The sequence below is a fragment of the Platalea leucorodia genome, assembly GCF_965183815.1.
Source record: "Platalea leucorodia genome assembly, chromosome: 18".
Classification (NCBI taxonomy): domain Eukaryota; kingdom Metazoa; phylum Chordata; class Aves; order Pelecaniformes; family Threskiornithidae; genus Platalea; species Platalea leucorodia.
Window position 1 is genome coordinate 3,717,294 of NC_138840.1, and position 20,931 is coordinate 3,738,224.

The 20,931-nt window shown below is 60.8% G+C and overlaps 1 protein-coding gene across 1 annotated transcript in view; it reads left to right on the forward strand.

Annotated features, from left to right (window-relative positions):
- Positions 1-19,886, forward strand: part of NKAIN1 (sodium/potassium transporting ATPase interacting 1) — a gene marked incomplete at its 5' end in the record, with an annotated part of 37,871 nt that extends 17,985 nt beyond the window's left edge. Inside the window, 6 exons of the mRNA XM_082329906.1 lie at positions 9,249-9,386; positions 9,588-9,668; positions 12,384-12,581; positions 13,393-13,453; positions 16,575-16,656; positions 19,797-19,886. Of these exons, the coding sequence (XP_082186032.1) occupies positions 9,249-9,386; positions 9,588-9,668; positions 12,384-12,581; positions 13,393-13,453; positions 16,575-16,656; positions 19,797-19,806 (570 nt within the window). The 3' untranslated portion in view covers positions 19,807-19,886. The remainder of the gene's footprint in view (positions 1-9,248; positions 9,387-9,587; positions 9,669-12,383; positions 12,582-13,392; positions 13,454-16,574; positions 16,657-19,796) is intronic.
- Between the last annotated feature and the right edge of the window lie 1,045 nt (positions 19,887-20,931).

Genomic DNA, 20,931 nt, shown 5'->3' on the forward strand with positions numbered 1-20,931 from the left:
GAGAGCTGGGATGCTTGAGCCACGTGCTGGGAGCTCTTAAATCCAGCGATGCGGGTGTTGGGGGGCAGAAAGGGGCTGTGCAGAGGCCAGGAGCCCCCCAAAACCCACTGACATCAACAAGGGGTTGCAAAAGCTGGGAAAGGACCCAATTTGTGCCTCTTTCACCCCACTTTTTGCTCCTGCCATGTTTTGCAATGGGGCCGCTTGGTCCCAGAGCATCTTCTTGGCCAAGGGCCGCATCCTGCTCATCACCACCCGACGCCGGAGAGCGATCAAGGCTCCGGCGCCTTTAATTTCTTTTCCTCTGCGATTTCACGAAGGCTTTTGCAAGTTGGAAGTAGGTCAAGAACTTGTTTCCAAGTCATTAAATGAAGTCCCTGGGTTCACAGCGGTGTTTGCACTTTCTTAATAGTCAATTCGCTCGCTTGCCGTTCATTTAAATCGCAGCCAATTTCCCTAAGTGGAGATGGGCGGCTCGTGGGGACCGCACGATGAAAACGCCTCCGACAGCTCCTCGGGCTCCCCAGGAGCGGGGAGAAGGCGCTGGCAGAGCAAAAATCAGAAAAATGCTTTAAAGTGCCTCAAAAAGAGAGGTTGTCGGGGGTGGGTGAGCCTCTGAGGGGGTGCTTGGGTGCTGCGGGGGCTCAGGGTGGGGATGTGGGGCCCTGTAGCATCCTTTGGTTGTGAATGGAGCTGGGAGCTGGGCTTTGCTTTCCCTCCTGATCTGGCCGGACCCGGGAGCCCTGTGCGCTTCGTTAGCCCCGATGATGCTCCATCTGCTGCGGGAAACATCCCTTATGGGGACCGACAGCACCGGGCATCCCGCTAGCGGGCCGGGTCCTGCCCTGCGCCTCTGCCCGGGGGGTGTTTTCTCCCTAAACCCCAACATTTTTTTGGCCAAAGCTCCTAGAAACGGGGCATTTCTGCCCCAAAGAGCCAGGACGAGCTCAGCAGCGGGGGAGCGATGCTCTCGCAGCTTCTTCGGATACAGCACAGAGGGGAATTCGAGGTGGAATAAAACGCCACATCTCTTCAAAATGCAGCGAAATGAAAAGTTAAATCCCCGGCGAGCCCCAGGCATATGGTGTGCGGGAGGAAATCACCCGGCTGAAGGATAATAACCCATCGGGGGGTACCGAAGCCCCGCTCGGCTCCCGCCAGGCCGCGGCGCGGAGGGGAGGGCAGGGGTTATTTCAGCCCGAGGCACAGATGCTGCTGCTGAGCTCAAGGGCAGCAGGCAGCCGGGGGAGCGTCCTGCCTGCGCTGCCTGCTCCGGCCTCGCCGACACCGCAAACAGAATGCGGCTGGGTGGTCAGGGCTTTTCAGTCTTTAGGGAGAATATTTTCAGGGAGGAAACCTTTTTTTTTCTCGGATGGAACCTCTTCCCATCTATTTTTTTCCTCCTTTCTGGGAAAAAACAGGGGGAGAATATCCCCTTCCCTTGCCCGCATGGCTAGGAAGGGGGTACCCTTGGGAGGGCAATGGGCAGGTTTGCTCCTGCCTGCAAATGTCGGAGCCACATCCCAGGGAGCCGGCAGCAGAAAAGCTGTAGTCTCGGTGATGGGGAAAAAAAATCCCTTAAAAATCCCTTTTCTCCAGCCTCTACCCCTGGGGGGAGCTTGTGGCTCCCGGTGCATCAAACCCCCCCAAGATCTGGGGCGAGGCCCCGTGTGCTCGGGGATGCCGGGTGCACCGCTTTGCTGGTTGAGAATCCCCCCGTTGTGGGGTGTCGTGTTTGGGGGTTCACCCCTCCGCCCCCTCCCCGCCCACGGCTGGGTCCCCGGGGGGCTCCTGGGGTGCTGTGTCCCGGCTGGCAGCGGGGGCCGTGCCCGGATGCTTCCCGCTCTGCCGAAAATGAGGTTGTTGGGGACCGGCGCGGGATGCAGGGTACTGACGCGGGATGCGGGGTACTGGCACGGGATGCGGGGTACTGGCACGGACCCCGGCGTGATGGGCACACGGCAGGCGCGCGAGGCCCACGCACCCCGTCCCGGTGGGGCGCTGGGGAGGGGGCGGTGAGGGCAGGGCTGGGGCAGCGGGGAGTCCTGAGCACCCCGATTTCAGCCGTCCCACTCTGAGGGTGAGGAGGGGGGCAGTGTGCAGGCAGGCCATGTGTGCAGGCAGGCCGTGCGTGCAGGCAGACTGTGCAGGCAGACCATGTGTGCAGGCAGGCTGTGTGTGCAGGCAGACTGTGCAGGCAGGCAGGCTGTGTGTGCAGGCAGGCTGTGTGTGCGGGCAGGCTGTGTGTGCGGGCAGACTGTGAGTGCAGGCAGACCATGTGTGCAGGCAGGCTGTGAGTGCAGGCAGGCCATGAGTGCAGGCAGGCTGTGTATGCAGGCAGGCCGTGTGTGCAGGCAGACTGTGAGTGCAGGCAGACCATGTGTGCAGGCAGGCTGTGAGTGCAGGCAGGCCATGAGTGCAGGCAGGTTGAGTGCAGGCAGGCCATGAATGCCCACGTGCTGCCTGCTCCTGCCACTGGCCCTGAGCCCTCCACAGCACAGGCAGCCCACGGGCTCCGGTCGGCGGCTGCTCCCCGTCCTCAGCCAGCGCCTCCAATGCTGCCGGATCTCCCGGGCTCAGCCTGGAGCTGGGAATCCCAACCCAGCTCCCCCCAAGGGAAGCAGCTCCCCCCTCCTGCCAGGGCACCCGCCATCCCCGAGCAGACAGGGTCTGGCCCCAGATTTTGGGGGGTTTTACCACGCAGCTCCCCCCAGCCAGTCCCAGGGATGAAGGCTGAGGAAAAGAGGATTTTTAGGGAATTTCCCCCCTGCCCCCATCCCCATCAGCTTTTCTGCTGCCGCCTCCCTGGGACGTGGCTGTGACATTTGCAGGCAGGAGCAAACCTGCCCGTCGCCCTTCCGAGGGTTTTAATAATCCACGTGGGCAGGGGAAGGGGACATTTCCACCCTGATTTTTCCTAGAAAGGGGAAAAAAATAGACGGGAAGTTTCCATCCCAGAAAAAAGGGATGTTCCCCGCCCAGAAAGTGTTTTTGTTTGTAGTAAAAATGTGCAAACTCTTTATTCTGCCCCAAAACAGCCCAGCTGAAGCGGCAGCGAGCCCGGGGAGCCCAGGACGGGGAAGGGCACATGGTGGCCTGTCCGAGGCCGTCCCCGTGGGCAGAGGGACGGGGTGACCGGTGCCACCCTGTGCGAATTAACAGGGCTGGACCCCTGTGTCACTGCCCCCCCCATGTCACCACTGCCCCATGCGCTCCAGACGCCCGGGTTCCCCCTTGGGGATGTCGAGGACAGGGGGCTTTTATTTAAAAGCAATTAAATACATAACCATGTACCCAGAAAAATCGCTGCCTGGGCACGGGGGTGGCACGGCTTGAGATGCAGCTGGGGACGGGGGGGTCACTGCCCCGTGTCCCCAGGCATGGCTCCCTGCCCGCTGCGTCCTGGGCTGTTGGTGCACCCCGGGGTGATGCTCGGGGGCCTGGGGCTGAGCGAGGGTGCGGCGAGCAGCAGGGATGGCCCCAGAGCATTGCCCAGCACCCAACCGTGTGGCTCTGCACCTTGGGGGGCTCAGGGAGAGGCAGAGGGACCGGCCGTGAGTGGGCAGGATGGAGGGACCGTCCCCCTCCCCAGCTCCGCCAGGAGATGACCCCCCCGCCCAGCGCCGGAGCGAGCTCCCATCTCTCTCCACCCGTTAATTATTGAGGCTTTGGGGATGCAATAATATATTTATGCATGTGTGTCAGCAAATGTGTCACCTCCATCGCAGCCGAGGCGAGAGGATGGAGCGCAGGGTCGGGGGCAGCGCCGCCTCCCCCACAGAGCCCGGGGGGACCAGGGGCCGCAGCCGGGCCAGCGTCCTCGCCCCGGGCCCTGGTGCCACGAGTGTCACCTCCCCTGGGCACTGCAGGGAAGGACACGGATAAATTGTCCCTGCGATTGCCAGGAGTGCTGAGCAACCGGAGACGTGTGCCCTGGGGTCACTTGTGTCCACAGGTGACCGTGTCCTCATGTCCCTTCAGTTTTGGTGGTAATTAAGTGGGTTTTGGAGATGTCTCTGAGAGCCATCAGGTGTGACAGACATGATGGAGGACCTGCTGCTGAATCCTGCTTCCTTCAGCGTCCATAAATCCCAGGCAGGGTCATGGGCTGGGGGGGGCTGTGGTGGCTCCAGCCTGTCCCAGTGGGGACAGTGGGAGGAGGGATGGCCCCAGGTGGCACGGAGAGCTCACAGCCACCCTGCGGACGTGGTGTCCATCTCGCGAGGCAGAGGCAGGTCTTGGTCCCCACAGGCAGCCTGTCCACTGCCGAGTCACCACGGGGGGCAGGGTTGGTTTTATCTCGGGAACAGAGGGTGGGATGCAATAAAAGGTTCCCCCTCCAACATCCGTGTCTCTAAACTGGAAAGATGTGGGTTTGATGGGACCATAGAAGGATAAGGAATTTGCTGGATGGGTGCATCCAAAGAGTTGCAGTCAATGGCTCAGTGTCCAAGTGGAGATGGGTAATGAGTTGTGTCCCTTAAAGGTCTGTACTGGGACCAGTACTATTTAATATCTTCATCAGTGACATAGATGGTGGGATCGAGTCCACCCTCAGCAAGTCTGCAGATGACACCAAGCTGAGTGGGGCAGTGGATGGGCTGGAGGGAGGGGACGCCATCCAGAGGGACCTGGACAGGCTGGAGGAGTGGGCTGAAGATCAACCAGGCCAAGTGCAAGGTCCTGCACCTGGGACAGGGCAATCCCCAGTACCAGTACAGCCTGGGGGAAGAATGGGATTGAGAGCAGCCCTGAGGAGAAGGACTTGGGGGTACTGATAGAGGAAAAGCTGGCCATGAGCCGGCAATGTGCGCTTGCAGCCCTGAAAGCCAAGCGTCTCCTGGGCTGCATCCCCCGCAGCGTGGGCAGCGGGGTGAGGGGGGGATTCTGCCCCTCTGCTCCGCTCTGGGGAGACCCCCCTGGAGCCCTGCGTCCAGCTCGGGGGTCCCCAGCACGGGAAGGACATGGAGCTGTTGGAGCGGAGCCGGGGGAGGCCACAGCGATGGTCTGAGGGTTGGAACATGTCTCTTATGGAGAAAGGCTGAGAGAGTTGGGGTCGTTCAGCCTGGAGAAGAGAAGGCTGCGGGGAGACCTTATGGCGTGGTCTCACACAATACTTTCAATACTTAAAGGGGCTTAGAAGAGAGATGGAGACAGGCTTTTTACCAGGGCCTGGAGTGACAAGACAAGGGGCGACAAAAGAGGGTAGGGTTAGATTGGACATAGGGAAGCAATGTTGCACGGTGAGGGTGGTGAGGCACTGGAACAGGTTGCCCAGAGAACCCGTAGACGCCCCATTCCTGGCAGTGTTCAAGGTCAGGTTGGATGGGGCTTCGAGCAACCTGAAAGATGCTCCAAAGATGTCATGGCAGGGGGCGTGGATTGGATGATCTTTGAAGGTCCCTTCCAACCCAAACCGTTCTGTGATTCTATATTGGAAGTGTTCAAGGTCAGGTTGGACGGGGCAACCTGACCTAGTGGAAGATGTCCCTACCCATGGCAGGGGCGTTGGATGAGATGGATCTCTGAAGGTCCCTCCAGCCAAACCCATCCCGTGATTCTCTGATTCCAAGAGAGCAAAAATGGCAGCTGCTGGGCAAAAAGGTTTCTGCTTTAGCACCGCAGGGTGGTGGGTTGGGGATGCTCCTCCCGGGGCCCAGCGCTGCCCAGCTTGGTCACAGGAGGGATTTCCAACCTCAAAATATCAAATCGGGTGGGGATGGGACATGGGAGAAGGTGCTCCCTGCTGTCTGTGCCATCCTCCTGGCACAGCTGCAGTGGCTTTCATCTCTCCCGTCCTTGTCATGGGGATCAAAAAGGACTGGGAAAACCGCACCGGTAACGGGATGGGTCCAAGGAAGGTGAAGGTGCCATAACCAAAGGGTGATTTGGGGACAGGCGAGCTCCTTCCCACTTGAATTTGCTGCCAGCACCCCTGAAAAAATCCCCTTTTCCCCCAGCTCTGCCTCACTGGTTCTGCCTGCCCAGAGCCCCTGGGCCGAGCCCCGGTGGCTCCCTGTCCCCAGGGGGCTGCACCGGCGTCCCCTCCTGCCGCGGTCCTCCCCGGGGACGGCCACGCGCTGATGGAGCCCGGCCCCGCGTCTCGCCTGCTTCGATTTCTTGATTAAAATAAAATCATTGCAGGCAACACGTTTCAATTAGCAGGACTCTGGCGCACGCCTGCCCCCGACTAATTGATATGATTTGCTGCAAAGGGAACTTTTGGGGCCGATCGATAAACTAGAGAGTGTTTAATTAAGAGGGAGCCCTAAAACTCGTTGCATTGATCGGCTGCAAGGTTTATCTTAATTAGCAGCGGGATGGTGTGCGGTTCTGGCCCCTCACCCCAGGAGCATCATGGCTTTGATGGCGGAGCAGCAGTAAGAGCTGAGAGGGGAGAGGAGGGTGTTAATGAGGGTGGATCATTAACGGGGCTGCTATTAGCATGGGAAATACCCCTCACAGGAGGAGCACAGGCCGGGGAGGATGCTCTGAGCTCCACAAGTCACCTGGTTTGGGGGGGGCTGGATGCTGCCGGTCCCCAAGTTGCTTGGAGGTTTCTTGCAGAGTGCGCCGAGAGCTTGCAGAGCCGCTTGCCGTGCTTGCAGGCGGCGCCGAGCCCTGCGGCCAGGCTCGCTCGCTGCTCGTGCTTCATTTAGGGCCACCGTTGAGAACAGCTGGCGGTGGCTGCATGAAAAGCCTGGCTGGCTTGAAGTTTGCTGCCGGGGGACATCTCATCCCCAAAGGATCAGGCGAGGATGCTCTGGGTGGTGGACCAGCCTGGGGTCCGCAGCGAGCGAGCAGCGAGAAGCGCTTGGAGCAAGCCAGGAGCATCGGGCTGAGCCGGACGGTGCTCGCTCAGCCCCGCCATGCCCCATGCGAGGATTGCCAAACCTGTGCCACCCACTCCCCCTGGAGCGTGGCCGTGCCTCAGTTTCCCCACTTGTGAAACTGGGTGTAAGGCTGCTGAGCTGCCCTTGGGATGCCCTTGGCGCTTTGCAGGCGGCGAGTGCTGGGGGAGCTGCAGCCGCAGACTCGCTGCGTTTGTGCTGTGTCTCCGTATTTTCCTTAACCTTAAGCAGGATCTGACGAGGCTTAAAAACAAAAATTTTGCTTTTCACATGGAGGGAATAAGCTCGAATAACGGCGCACAGAAAGCAGCGTTTTACCTGCCAGGGTGGCTCCAGCAAAGCTTTTTGGTGCAATTAGCAGCCCTCGCTCATCCGTGGGAGACTGTGGTGTTTGCCGCTTATTTTGCCTCTCCTTGGGATGAAGAAGGATTCGGTTCAACCAGGCTTTTCCCAGCTCCTTCTCCTTCAGCCTGTCCTGGCTTGAGGGACTGGAATTAAGGAGCCGCACGGGTGTAAGCCCATTGCTCCAGCTCGATGGGATGCTTTCAGGGGCTCTTCCCAGCCCTGTCCCTTGACTCGGAGACTCACCGGTACCCAAAACTTGCAGCCTTCGCATCTAGCTCCTGCTAAGCAGCTCTGTCAACAGCCACCAGATCGATGGATGGCTATAAAACCCCGAGCACCACTCTCCTTGTATCATTTATTATTTACATTCCTCAATTTAAAAGATTTACGGCCCAGTTGTAAGTATTTCCAAAGGCTGTTTCCTCGGAGAGTTTAAATAGCGTGGAAGTGAATTAAGTCTCAGTGCAAACAGCCTTGGTCCCGGCCCTGCAGAGCCAAGGGCTGCCCAGGCTCGGCTGCTCCGTGGCTTTGCATCGGCTTTAGTTGAAGCCAGGGTCCTGCCGGCACGGATCCAGCAGATCCTGTCCGCGGCGTAGGGTAGGGGATGGGATATCACAGTCCTTGTCTCTGCCTTTGGCTTTGCTCCCGCTGGCAGGATGGAGCTGGGCTAAAATAGGCATTAATTAGAGCCCTCGCTAAGCCAATTCAATGGGTGCGTGATGCTTTACGGATGGGGAAACTGAGGCACGGCTCTGGGTTGCGCACACGGATGCATTAGCCATGCCGCATCCTCACGAAACGCTTAGGGAAGGACTTTTGCCACCTGATTTCTTTCTACCCTGTAATTAGGACGCATTAAGCTGGGCTGGCTGGGCAGGGCTGCTGCGGGGCCCTGGGGCAGCCCTGCGGCCACAACCCCCGTCGGAGCTTCAGGGAGCGCCAGGACGCAGCTCCCCTGAATCCAGATCACTGGGGAGCTGCCGGTGAACGGCGCGGGGGGTGTAAAGCCCATTTTCTCCTGTGCTTTTCAGGATAAACTCCCGCTTCTCTGCCAGGATGAGAATCATTGCACTGCGGGGGGAAACTGAGGCACGGTGCCGCGGGGAGGACTCAGGGCCCTGGAGCTCGCAGGGTTTATCGGGTGAATCTGGGGCATCTCAAAGAGCGACGAGACAGGGCTGGGCTGTCAAAAAGATAAATATAAAGAGGTTTTTTGGTTTGCAAGGCTGCTGGAGACACGTCGCTGCAGCCCTGTCCCTGCGCCCTTGGGGCCTGTGGCACCTGAGGCACCCCAAAGCTCCCTAAAAGTTCCCTATAAAACCATAGCCTCATCAAATCTCCATTTTTTAACTTAAAACCATTGGCAAATGCTCCGGCGCTCCCACCTCACCTTTGCTACCACTTTTCTTTAAGCTAATCCTGTAATTAAGAGTAATAGACCCTGAGCTGCTAGCAAATGGAGCCATAAATAAGCGCTGGGGTAACAGGCAGATCGCACCAGCTACCACCTCTGATTTTGCGTGCCGTGCGATTTATTAAGCTGCATCACGTCCTTCTTTACGGATTACAAAAGATAATGGCAATCAAAACTGAATGGCGTTAAATAGGGGAAGGCAGGCGACGAGCTGGTGAGAAGGGGCAGAAAAATCACTTGCAAAATACTGGGGGACCCCGTGCATGACCTGGGCAGGAGGTTTTCCCTGGATAAGCTGAGCTCAGGGATAAACCCAGCCTGGAGCGTGATTATCAGCAGTGCCTGAGACCTGAGTGATGGGGAAACTGAGGCACGGAGGCTGCTGGTGGGGCAACAAGCTGGCATCTCCCTGCTCCCCCTTCTCAGCTCCAGTTATTCCTAATAACCCCTCGCTCGCCGCCATGCGTTCGCCCACCGCCGGCCGATGCATCACGCAGACGTTTCAGCCTATTCCAATTAATTATCCATGGGATTTCCCATTAATTAGCGGCTGCTCTTTGCCTTTAGCATCCCAGGAGCTGCTGTGGTGACCGATGCCCTGCTTTAATGCCTGCAACCCCTCCTTTGCTCTCTTGCAGGTAGCGGCGCTGGAGAGGCAGATCTTTGATTTCCTGGGCTACCAGTGGGCACCCATCCTGGCTAATTTTTTACACATCATGGCCGTTATTTTGGGTATTTTTGGGACCATCCAGTACAGATCCAAATACCTCATGATGGTAGGTACCGTCGCGGATGCCGCTCCCCGCACCCAGGTGCAGCATCGTTCCCCCCAGGGATGGCTCAGCCCCCGTTCCCCTCCCGTATCCAAACCCAAATCCCTGTGGATCCGGTGGGATCGAGCGAGCGGGGCGGAGGGGGGATGGACTGAGGGATGTCCGTTCGGCATGGCATGCCCTGACCGGCTCTCTTCTCGGCAGTACGCGGTGTGGCTGGTGCTGTGGGTCGGCTGGAACGCCTTCATCATCTGCTTCTACCTGGAGGTCGGACGCCTGTCGCAGGTAAAGCCCCCCCGCCTGCCTCCTCTTCCTCCCCCCGCCCGCCTTCCCTCCATCTTTCCATCCTTCCTGCTCTCCTGCCCTTGCCCTCCTCCTCCTCCTTCCCCAGCTCCACAGCTCTGCCCCCAAAAGGGACCCAGAGCCTCTGGGTGCCCCCACCCCAGCGGCAAAGCACCCACCTGGGTGCTGGGGGTGCCTCCCCGGGGGCTCCCGGCTGCAGCACCGAGCACCCGGGCACGTGTGGGACAGACAGACGGACGGTTCAGGCCAAGGTGGCAGTGGGGAGGAGGCTTTGAAGAGGGAGTGCAAAATTAATGAGGCTGATGAGTGGGGAATTGCAGGGCGCTCGTTAATCACTGGTGGACCCTCGGCGCTCCCGGGGTTTATGGGGTGCAGAAATTGGACGGTGCCATTTCCTAATGTGCCGGCGAGGAGATGAAGCGGAGAAGGGACACGGGGACTGGGGACGAGCAATGACGGGAAGGTTTGGGGCAGGGTCTCGGCTCGCAGTGCAGGCAGGGCTGGGCAAGGCAGCGGGGTGGGGAGGAGGAGACCCCCCTGCTGCAGATTCCCAATTTTCCGGGGTCTTCTGGGGCTCTGCAAGTGCCGCTCGGTCCCAGAGCACCCAGCAGCGGCAAGAGAGCGGCTGGACATCATTAATGGCTTTGAAAAGTCATCCTGGTGGCGATGGGGGTGAGGATGCTGCGTCCAGAGCAGGGCAGCGAGGCTGGGGCAGGGGCTGGAGCACAAGGCTGGGGAGGAGCGGCTGGGGGAGCTGGGGGGGCTCAGCCTGGAGAAGAGGAGGCTGAGGGGAGCCCTCATCGCTCTCTGCAACGGCCTGAAAGGAGGCTGGAGCCGGGGGGGTCGGTCTCTGCTCCCCAGGAACAAGCGCTGGGACGAGAGGGAACGGCCTCAAGCTGCGCCAGGGCAGGGTTGGGTTGGGTATTGGGAAAAACTTCTTCACCGAAAGGGTGGTCAAGTATTGGCACAGGCTGCCCAGGGCAGGGGTTGAGTCTCCATCCCTGGAGGTATTTAAAGAACGGATGGATATGGTGCTCGAGGACATGGTATAGATGGACTCGGCAGTGACAGGTTAACGGTTGGACTCGATGATCTTAAGGGTCTTTTCTAACCTTGACGATTCTGTGATTCTATGATTCTATGTGAGTGGGGCCCTGCTTCTACGTGTCTCTCTGCCCCACCTTGGGCTCTTATAGCTCTTATACAAAGAAGAGCAAAACTCAATGTAGTGATGATGTGTCACTAGATGGTTTGTGTCTCCTCAGCCCGTGGCCGGGGCACCTGTGCCAAGGATGTGCCCCGCTCCCGCGTCCCGCTCCCGGCTCCGAGGATGCTGTTCCCTGCGCTGTGCTCGGGGGATCACAGGCGGCTCGGGGAAACGGGCTCCGGCTCGCTCTGCGGCTGCCCGCAGCGGGCAAAAGGGCTTCTTGCGGGGTTCGCAAGGACAAAACCACCTTCCCGGGTTGCTGCGGGTCATTTGAAGCTCTTCTGAAAAGCTGAAATGCCGGATATGTGCAGCAGGCACGGAGGATGCAATAGGGGAGAATTCGCTCCCACCAAGTGTTTTCGGTGGAAATCCCCAATTTCTCAGTGCTGCTGCAGTGCCAGCACACCCCCTCCGTGCTTCCCAGCACAGAAACCCACATCCTTTGGGTTTAGAAACCGAAACCCACTTTCTTTCTATTTTTTCCGCCCCCACCCACAAAAATCTTTTAATCCCAGATCGGTGATTTCCCACAAGGAATGCTCAGCGGGTTTCCCAGCCTGCTGCAGACCCAAGGGCTGGCGGTGTGGAGAGGGGCTGGGAGGACCCTGCGTGGGGTGGGTGCTCACCCAGCCATGCCAGGAGGACCCTGCGTGGGGTGGGTGCTCACCCAGCCGTGCCAGGAGGACCCTGCGTGGGGTGGGTGCCCACCCAGCCGTGCCACTGCTGCCTGCGGGAGCCCTGTGCCGGGGCTGCATCCCAACCTGCGCAGCCCCCGTCTCCCTGCCGGATCCACGGGCAGGGGCATTGGCATCGACCGTGCCACGGTGCCTCCTGGCATCGCGCCCAGGAGCTTAGCCTCGCCCGAGCCTGCTGGGGGAAGGGCACAGGCAGGGGCTGGGGGATTGACCCTGCGTCTTATCTGGCCCCGGTGACAGCCCGCAGCCATGCCTTGCTCCTAAAAGCTGCTGGAGATGAAACAGGGAGAGCCCCAAAGCCTGGTACTGTGCTTGCGAGGAGGGGACGTGGGTGAGCAGGGCCCCCACAAGGCTCCATGGGGATGGGGGGATGGCACCCCGAAACCCTCTCAGCTCTGCATCCCTGGAGCACGCTGATGGGGCGATCCCATAGTCCCATCTTTTGGATGGCTGGATGCGGCCGGCAGCATCGCACGCGGGTGCTTCCCTGCCCGAAGGCCAAGCCGGCGCACTGGTGACCGCTCAGTGACATCCGTGATGCCACCTGGTCGTCATGGCACACCTGGGTGCTGCTTGACCAAATGGTCCCTGACACCAGCGTGGGAGGAAGCCACAAACCCCGGGGACGCCGGCTGCGAGTTCGGGAGATGCGGGGGCTCATGGGCCGCACTGCATTAACGCGGTCTGGGTCTCGTGGAGCATCCTTGGGCTGAAAAAGCCCATTTTCTGTCCAGCCTCTCTGCAAAGAGCCTCGGCTCCACGGTCTGTGCCTCCTCCTCTGCTCCCCTCCCGCAGGACCGAGACTTCATCATGACCTTCAATACCTCACTGCATCGCTCGTGGTGGATGGAGAACGGGCCAGGCTGCCTGGTGACGCCGGTGATGAACTCCAACCTGGCGCCCGAGGATCATCACGTCATCACCGTCAGCGGCTGCCTGCTCGACTACCAGTACATCGAGGTAGTGAGCAGCGCCACGCAGATATTCCTGGCGGTAAGGGCAGCTGCCGGCACTTTTCCTCCTCATCCCGAATTGTGAAGCGAGAGAGGAAGGACGGTGGCGGGGACCGGGCTGGGCAGAGCCGCCGTGGTCCAGCTGGAGATGTCCCACCGTTGCGCATCCATTTTATAGCATCAAGTGTGGCGTCGGCTCAGGGGTGGGAAGAGAGGAGCAGACGGAGGCCAGGCCAGCACCCCGGGGGTGCTGCCCACCCCAAAACCTGGCAGGCTGTGGGCTGGATGCTCGGGGATCGGAGGGCTCGCGGTGTAACGCACCCGGGCGCGTTGGCGGAGCGTGAGCCGGTGGGATGTGGCGCTCGCTGGAAAGGGAGGGTCCCCCCTTCCCAGTGGCTGTCGCACCCCGTGGGGAGGTGGGAAGGGGACATAGCTGGATGGAAAGCTCCTGGGGAGCCTTGAGGGCTGCAAGAAAATAAAGCTTTAAAGGGGACTGGGGTCCAGAGCGGCTGCCACGCACCCGCCAAAGGGGCACCCAGCGCTACTTGGGGCTCAGCACCCTCTGCGCTGCCATCCCAGTGTGGTGCCAGCCCGTCCCCCCAAGAGCCACCACCCTTGTTCCCCCGGTGCAGCTGAAACCATCCGGCCTTGCTGCATCCCAAACTAGCACCCAGACCCACCAGAGATGGGCTCCAGCACCACGGCAGCCCTGATCCTGCCCAGGGTCCCCCCAGGATGCTCCCAGGCACCCACCTGGCAGCACCCAGCTCCGTCCCCCCACCGACACCCTGCCAGTCACAATGCCCATCACCCCGATAACTGACTTCTCTCTGCCCGCTTTCGTTTCGCAGCTCTTTGGCTTCGTCTACGCCTGCTACGTCAGCAAAGTGTTCCTGGAGGAAGAAGACAGCTGTAAGTGCTTTTGCTATCAGTCACGGGGGGGAGAGCCGCAGCGCTGCAAAATGGCCTCGGCTAACGGCGGCCAGCGCCTTGCCGGGGCGGCAGCTCCCGGCCGGGGTGGGGGAGCAAGGCCTGGGTCGCAGGTGGGCGAAGGGATCCCTTTAGTTGGGTTTTTTGCCCCATTTTTCCATCCCTGACGAGGCAGATGTGCTGGGGTGTGATGTGCCACCCCGTGCCACCAGCGGTTGCCCCTGCCAGCCTCGGGGAGGCTGCTGCACCCTGGCCGGGGCTGGGAGAGGAGGGGGACGGGGACACCAAGCCCTGAGCTGCCGCATCTCCCATGGGACCGCAGCGCTCACAACCTTCGGGTGCAGGAACGGGACCAGTTTCATCCAACGCGTGGCGTCGGGCTTCATCCCTGCATCAGCCCACGGAGAGGCTGAGGTGGTGCCCGGTCCCCGGTCCCCACACCAGCATTGCGGCACTGGGTCCAGCTCCCGTTGATGTTGGGATGCTCATCCCCATGCGTGGCCGCTCAGGGGTGGATTTGGGGCCGGCATCGCTCTCACTGCTCCCCGCTGACCTGAATTCAGAGCATCTCCTCTGGGACAGAGCGTCTCCTCCGGGACAGAGCATCTCCTCCAGGATGGAGCATCTCCCCCAGGTCCCTGGTCCAGCGTAGCAGTGGGGAGAATCGCCCTTGCTGTAAAAAGCCACCTCCAAGCCCCAATAAATTCACAGATCTGCTCCTCCTGGTGCGGATCCGGCCCCGTGGGGGCTGGAGGAGAGCCGGCCTCCCTGCTCACGTCTCCCGGCACCAGCCATCCCCTGCCTCGCCCTTTCAACAGCCACCTGGGGCTTGGGGACGATGAAATGGGAACTATTATGTCCCCTCGGCCAGCATCTCCATGGAGAGCGGGGTGGCAGAGGCCTCCTCCCCGCCTCGAGGTTTTTCACCCCAAAGCAGGGGGAAAACCAGCAATTTAAGCAAAGTTACGGGCTAATTTTTATACAATCTATATTGTGCTTTCCAATCTGACAACGATCCCTGCAAAAACCCCTCCGGAAGCGCTGAGCACCCCAGCCCCAATTAACCAGGTGGTTAAGGCTGTAGCCATCCAACCGCATTAAATGCTCATCTGCCATTAATTAATTCGCACCAGCTGGCAGCTCCCGGCAGCCGACCACAGGCCGGGATGTGCCGCAACCGCCGGCGTGGCAAAAGCCACCCAGATGCGCTCAGCATCGGGCTCCTTCCCCGCAGTGTCGGGATCAGCGTCCCTGCCGGGGCCGTGGACCCGCAAACAGGCCCAGCCCAGCCCGGGAGATGCCGGGGTTCAGCATCCTCCTGTTTTTCCCCCGCTGCCAGGAACCGGTGTAGCGGAAAAGGAAAATCTTCGTGTGAAATTGGACACTGCCTGCGGTAATAACTTGTTTCTGTACCGGGGGAGCTGGCAAAAGGGTTTATCTACCGCCGCCGGCTTTGAAGCGTGTTTGCATTCAAACAAACTCCCGCATTCAATACACTTTTAATATTAATGCTGCTGGAGCCCAAGATTCAAATGCATCTTTTTTAATGGAATATCTTATTAGATTTGGAAATGGATGGATGGCGTTAAAATTGAGAGCTGGCTGAATATTAAGTTGGGAAGATAAATATGCTGGGAGAACTGGGCTCCCCCCTCGGGCTCACTGCTGTTTCCCGGACACCCGTGTGCGAATCCACCTGGATCACGGCTCCTTGGGGATTAATATAGTTGTTTTGGGGAGACGGTTGTGCGACGGCTCCCGTGACGGCGTGGATACCGCGGCCTGGCTGCGCGTGGTGCCCGTTCCTGGGCTGGCTGAGCAGCCGCCAGCTGTGCCCGTGGGAGGGTTCAGGTCTGGGGGTGCGTAGGATGATCGTGGGAGAAGCTGGGGTACCCCCAGCCACCCATCGCTCCCACTGCATGGAGCCAGGGCCAAGGGCTGGCATCGGCCCCACCATCCCTGCGGCAAGCGCCCGGGGGCTCGGCGGGCGGGTGGTGGGGTCTGGATGAACCACCCGGCTGGGAATGGCAGCCGTGAAAACCGATATATTGGTGTCTGCAATTCCCCGAAATGACACGCTTTAAACGAGATGTAATTCCCCCATAATTCTCCTTAAATGCCCACTCTGGAGACAACGAGAAGGTAATTTTACCCACTTTGTCCAGCCTGCAACGCAAGGGCTGTGTGGTGAGGAGAAGAGAGCCCGAGGGATCTCTGCAAGTCAGTCCAGCTCCTTTCCTCTGTTCCTTGCCAGCACTTTCCTGGGATGCTGCAGTGACCCGGGATGTTGCAGCAATCCAGGATGCTGCTGCGACCCAGGACGCTGCGTGTCCCTGGGATGCTGCTGCGACGCGGGACGCTGCGTGTCCCTGGGATGCTGCTGCGACCCAGGATGCTGCGTGTCCCTGGGATGCTGCAGTGACCTGGGATGTTGCAGCAATCCGGGATGCTGCTGCGACCCGGGACGCTGCATGTCCCTGGGATGCTGCTGCGACGCGGGACGCTGCGTGTCCCTGGGATGCTGCAGTGACCTGGGATGTTGCAGCAATCCGGGATGCTGTGGTGACCTGGGATGCTGCACTTCCCCAGGGTGCGGTGGCGACCTGGGATGCTGCGATGACCCAGGATGCTGTGGCATCCCAGAATGTTGCAGCAAGCTAGGATGCTGCACTTCCCTGGGATGCTGCTTTTTTCCAAGATGCTGCTCTTTCCTGGGATGCTGCTGGGACCTGGGATGCTGTGGCGACCTGGGATGCTGCATGTCCCCAGGATGCTGTGGCGACAGGGATGCTGTGGTGACCCAGGGTGCTACTGCATACTGGGATGCTGCACTTCCCTGGGATGCTGCTGTGACTCAGGATGCTGCACTTCCCTGGGATGCTGCACTTCCCTGGGTTGCTGTGCTGACCCGGGATGCTGCACTTCTCCGGGATTCTGCTGCAAACCAGGATGCTGTGGCAACATGGGATGCTGCAGTTCCCCAAGATGCTGCTGCAGCCCGGGATGCTGTGTGACCCACGCGTGCCGTCGGGGCAGGGGGAGGCAGGGAAATCGCCCCGCTGCCCTCCCCAGCTCACCTCGCTGCTCTCCCCCCTCTCCCCAGTCGACTTCATCGGTGGGTTTGACTCCTACGGCTACCAAGCGCCACAGAAGACGTCGCACCTACAGCTACAGCCGCTCTACACGTGAGTCTGCGCCGGGCCGGGGAAAGCCCTGGGGGGCTCAGGGATGCTCAGGGATGCAGGAGCCCCTCCAGGGTGCCTCATCGCACCGTCGTAACCCAAAAGATTTGGGTCTGTGAGTCCGCTCGGCCTCAATATAAAGCCCAGCGGCTGCGGTGGGGCTGGGGCTGGGCAGTTTTAGGAGGGATCGTGCCCTTGTTTTGCCTTTTGCTGCTTTTTGGCTGCCGAGCCTTGACGCGCCAGGGCTGCCCAGGGGAGCGGCAGCTCGGCAGATAGCGTAGCTGACTTTTCTTTTTTCCTCTCCCTTACCCATTAAGCTTAACTAGATAAATGCTCAAATGAGATAAGGCTGCAAAATCTAGAGGGATTAGCCTCGTGTGGGCTTTGCCAGGTGCCAAAAATTAATTATATTTTGAGCCTTCTATGCAAATTCAAGGGCACGCCACGCAATTAGAGATGCAAGGAGGGGACTGTGGTGGAACAAATGCATTTGTGATATTGCTTGGCCCGCCCTGGGCATTTGGGCCTGTGTACCCGCCCCGGTGCATGGGTGAAGGTAAGCACCCATGGGTGCTGTGCTCCCGGGCATTGAGCTGGTCCTTCCCTGGGAGCCCCCCAGCCCTCCAGGTGTGAGCAGAGCGTGGTGGGATGGGAGCTTCCCGGGATGGGGACATGGATGGTGGCACTGGCATTTCACCACGGTGTCACCCTGGGGTGGGAGTGATGCCAGCACCCACATCCTGGGTGGTGTCCTGCCACCCATCGACATGGGTGTCCTGCCCTTCCCCAGCTGGGTGCCCACCCCCGGGGGGGCCCAGGGGAGCATTGTCCCATGGATGGGACATGTCCCATGGATGGTGTCCCCCAGGGAACCCCTTCAGACCTGCCTTGGTGGGATGGCGCAAAGCCACCGTGGCAAAAACGGGCAGCAGGGAAGGCAGGGACCAGGGGGGAGCCCTGCCTGACCCTCTCCTGCCTGCAGCCTCCGGGGGCACAGGGGGCACGGGGGGCTGCCGCGGGCCCAGCGTTCCCCAGCGGCTGCAGGATGAGTGCAGAGAGCTGCAGCATTTGGGAATATCAGCAGGAATATCAGTTTTAGGTGGGGGCTATATCAATTTTAGGTGGGACGAATATCAGTTTTAGATATACAGAGGGCCCAAAAGCTGATGGCAGAGAAACTCAGCGCTGACATACCAGGATGGGGAGACCTCAGCAGGGTGCAGAGCTGCTGGGGCAATCCCTCTCCTCCCTTTCTGGGAGATGTTTAACCCAAGCCCTGTATCCTCTGCCAAACCCAGCCCCGTTCTGGGGCTCCCCCAGCTGCCCAGGACCTGTTTTGGGGTGATGGGGGGATTTGGGGTGGCACACCCACCGGGGTACCGGAGCATCCCGTCCCAAGGTGATGCTGGGGACGGTGCTGCCTGCCTCCCCGGCACGGATCCAGCCCCTGGCCTCGCTCCCTGCCCGCAACAACCCCGTGGGCAAGCCCCAAAGCCCTTTGCGGGCAGCGTGTTGGGAGCTGCCAGCTCTCGCCCTGCCTGCAGGGCTGGCTTGGGCAGCGCTCCTTGTAATTAGATTGCTTCCTAATTAATCAAGCTCATGGGCCACCCGCATCCTTGTGGCCTTTCTGCAGGCAGAGCCCGGGAGGGGTCACAACTGGGACCCTGCCACCGCGCTGCCAGCTCCCCGCTGCCCGCAGCCCCCTCCGTCCTACCCCGGCAGCTCATTAATAACCCACCACCTAATTAATGCAGCTATAATTTATATCAAGGCACTTTCATCGCCCTGCCAGCAGTGGCGGCTCGGGCTCATGGACTCCAAAAAAGCCAGTGCTGGGGGTTGCCCCCTGTCCCCGAGGCGGAAGACGCCAGGTCCCGCCACGGTGGCACCCGTGGGGACCCAAGGGGGTGCTGGGACAGTGGTAACCCCATCCCGGGGGGAGCGTGGGGGGGCCTCGCTGCCACCCGTCACCCCTGAGGGATGTACAAGGTGCCGTCCCGGCTCGGTGGAGCAGATCTGGACACTTGCGTCCCCAGGGGACAGTCGGGCAGGAGGGACGCGGGGCTGCCGTCCTAGCCTGAGAAATTAAAGCTTATTCTGCAGTTAGCAATTAGCTATAATTGGATTAACGGCGGGCGCGGGGGAGGGTTTCCACCCAGCGGAAGGAGGAGGATGTGCCATGCCAGCACCCGCTCCTCGTCCCCTTGGGTCCCTCCTGCCCGGCCAGGGTGGCAGCGGGTCCCCACCCATGTCATGTCCCCCACCCAGGACGGGGGCTCTCGCCTCCGAAATCCCTCCTGTAGCACATGGGGAAGGGGGGAAACGCAGGCTGGGAGCTGGGAGCTGAGACCTGGGCAGTTGGGACAGGGGTGTGCAGGGGGGTCTGCAGGGGGTCCCCCTGCGCTGTCCGGGGGGGGACGGGGGATTTTTTCCCTTTCAGGTGTGCGGGGCTGCGTGCTTGCCCCGTGCTGCGGCTGTGCGCGGTGCGGCTGTGCGCGGTGCGGCTGTGCGAGCGCCTGGTGTGGCGGGGGCTGCGGGGCTGGGGCAGGGTCCGGCCTCCCCACGCATTTTAAACGTGCGTGTGTACACACGAGGAGGCACAGCAATGCCCGTGCGTGCACACGTGTGCGCACAGACAGACCTGCCGGCGCACACGCTCCTGTGCAGACACACTCACACGCCTGCACACACCAGCACACGTGCACAGGGAGCAGCCGGCCTGCAGGTGTGTGCAGCATCCCCCAGACCCCGGGGGAACAGCCAGCGAGTGCCCCACTGCGGTCAGGGGTCCTGGGCCCCTCCGTGTCCCCTCAGTGCCTGCAAGCAGGCAGGGACAGGTGAGCGGGGCAGCCTCGATGGCAGTCCCCGTGTCACTGTGGAGGGGGACATCAACCCATTGGGGCTTCCCAGCCTGGCCCCAGTTGCTCTCTTATATTTTGGGGGGTGAAATGTGGGTGATGGCCATGCCCGAGCCACCCCAGGTCATCCCAGCAGGTCCCTGTCCCCCGGGATGGGCAGTCGGTGGCTGCCCGTGGCCGTGCCTCCTTGTCCCCTCACTCGGTGGGACACAGGGACACGTGGCGGGGATGACTCCCCGAACCCCGGTCTCACCCCTAACACCTCCTCTCCCCTTCTCTCCCCAGATCCGGGTAACCTCCTCCTGCCCTGGATCCGGCCCCGGCCCGGCGTGGGAGCCCAAGGCGACGGGACCCCCCCTAGAGCGAACTGTCCCACACCCGATGACACGAGCCCCGGTGAGGTGGGGGGACAACGCCGAGCCACCTGGTCCCCTCCTGCCTCCCTGCACCCCACAAGACCCCCGAAAATGGAGCCGGGAGCTGCACATCCATCCCACCCTGGATGCCTCTGAGCCCAAACCACCCACCCACAGCAGGATCGGGGGGGACTGGATACAGGGGGACCCCCCCAAGCTGTGCCACCCCCCCGAGCTCCCACACCCTCCCCAGGATGGGGACACGGGGACACGCGGGGAGGTGGCATCGCTCGCCGGACACCGTTTTCTTCTCTTTCTCCCAGCCTGGTTTTTCCTTGGAGCAGCAGGGCCCTTCCCGGCGTGCCGGGCAGGAGGGGGGCCCAGAGTGGGATTGGGGCGAAAAACAGCCGGTTTGGAGCAAACTGGGATGGGGATGGGATGAACACCGCTTCGGGGACAGCGGGGCACACAGGACAGCTTCGTCCTCCGCGGGGCTGGGACGACTTCATGAAAACGCCAGGTTTGGGAGTTGGGCTGGCCCCAAAAATGGGCTTTTTGCTCCCAAAAGGAATTTTCCAGCCCCCCTGGTTGGATGAAACAGCGTCGAAGGGGCTCAGTTTGGGCCGTTCCCCTCGCCCCGAGGAGCTGGATCCAGCCATCAGCGTCTTGCCTCAACCCCCCCAAGACCTGGGGATGGGGGGCAGAGCACCCCAAAATCCCCCCACAAGCCCCCCCACCCCTGCCGCATCGCGGGGGGATTTTGCTCAAATTTGGCAATACTGACGCTGCTTTCGACACAGCCTCTTTCCGGCTGTTTTAATGAATTTAATGAATGTTTTGGGTTGTTTTTTTTAATTATTATTATTATTTTTTTTAATTTAAAGTGCCTGAGTAGACTCTGGCTGAGCACGACCCCCCCGGCGAGCCTGCGCCGGGTCCCCCCCAAGGCCAACATCGTGCCTTCAGCACCGCCCTGCCCGGCCGGGGCTGCCCCGCTGCCCCCAGCCCCTCGCCCGGGGCTGCGGGGGGGCAGCTCGGGGCCTCTCCGCCCCCCCAGCCCCTCC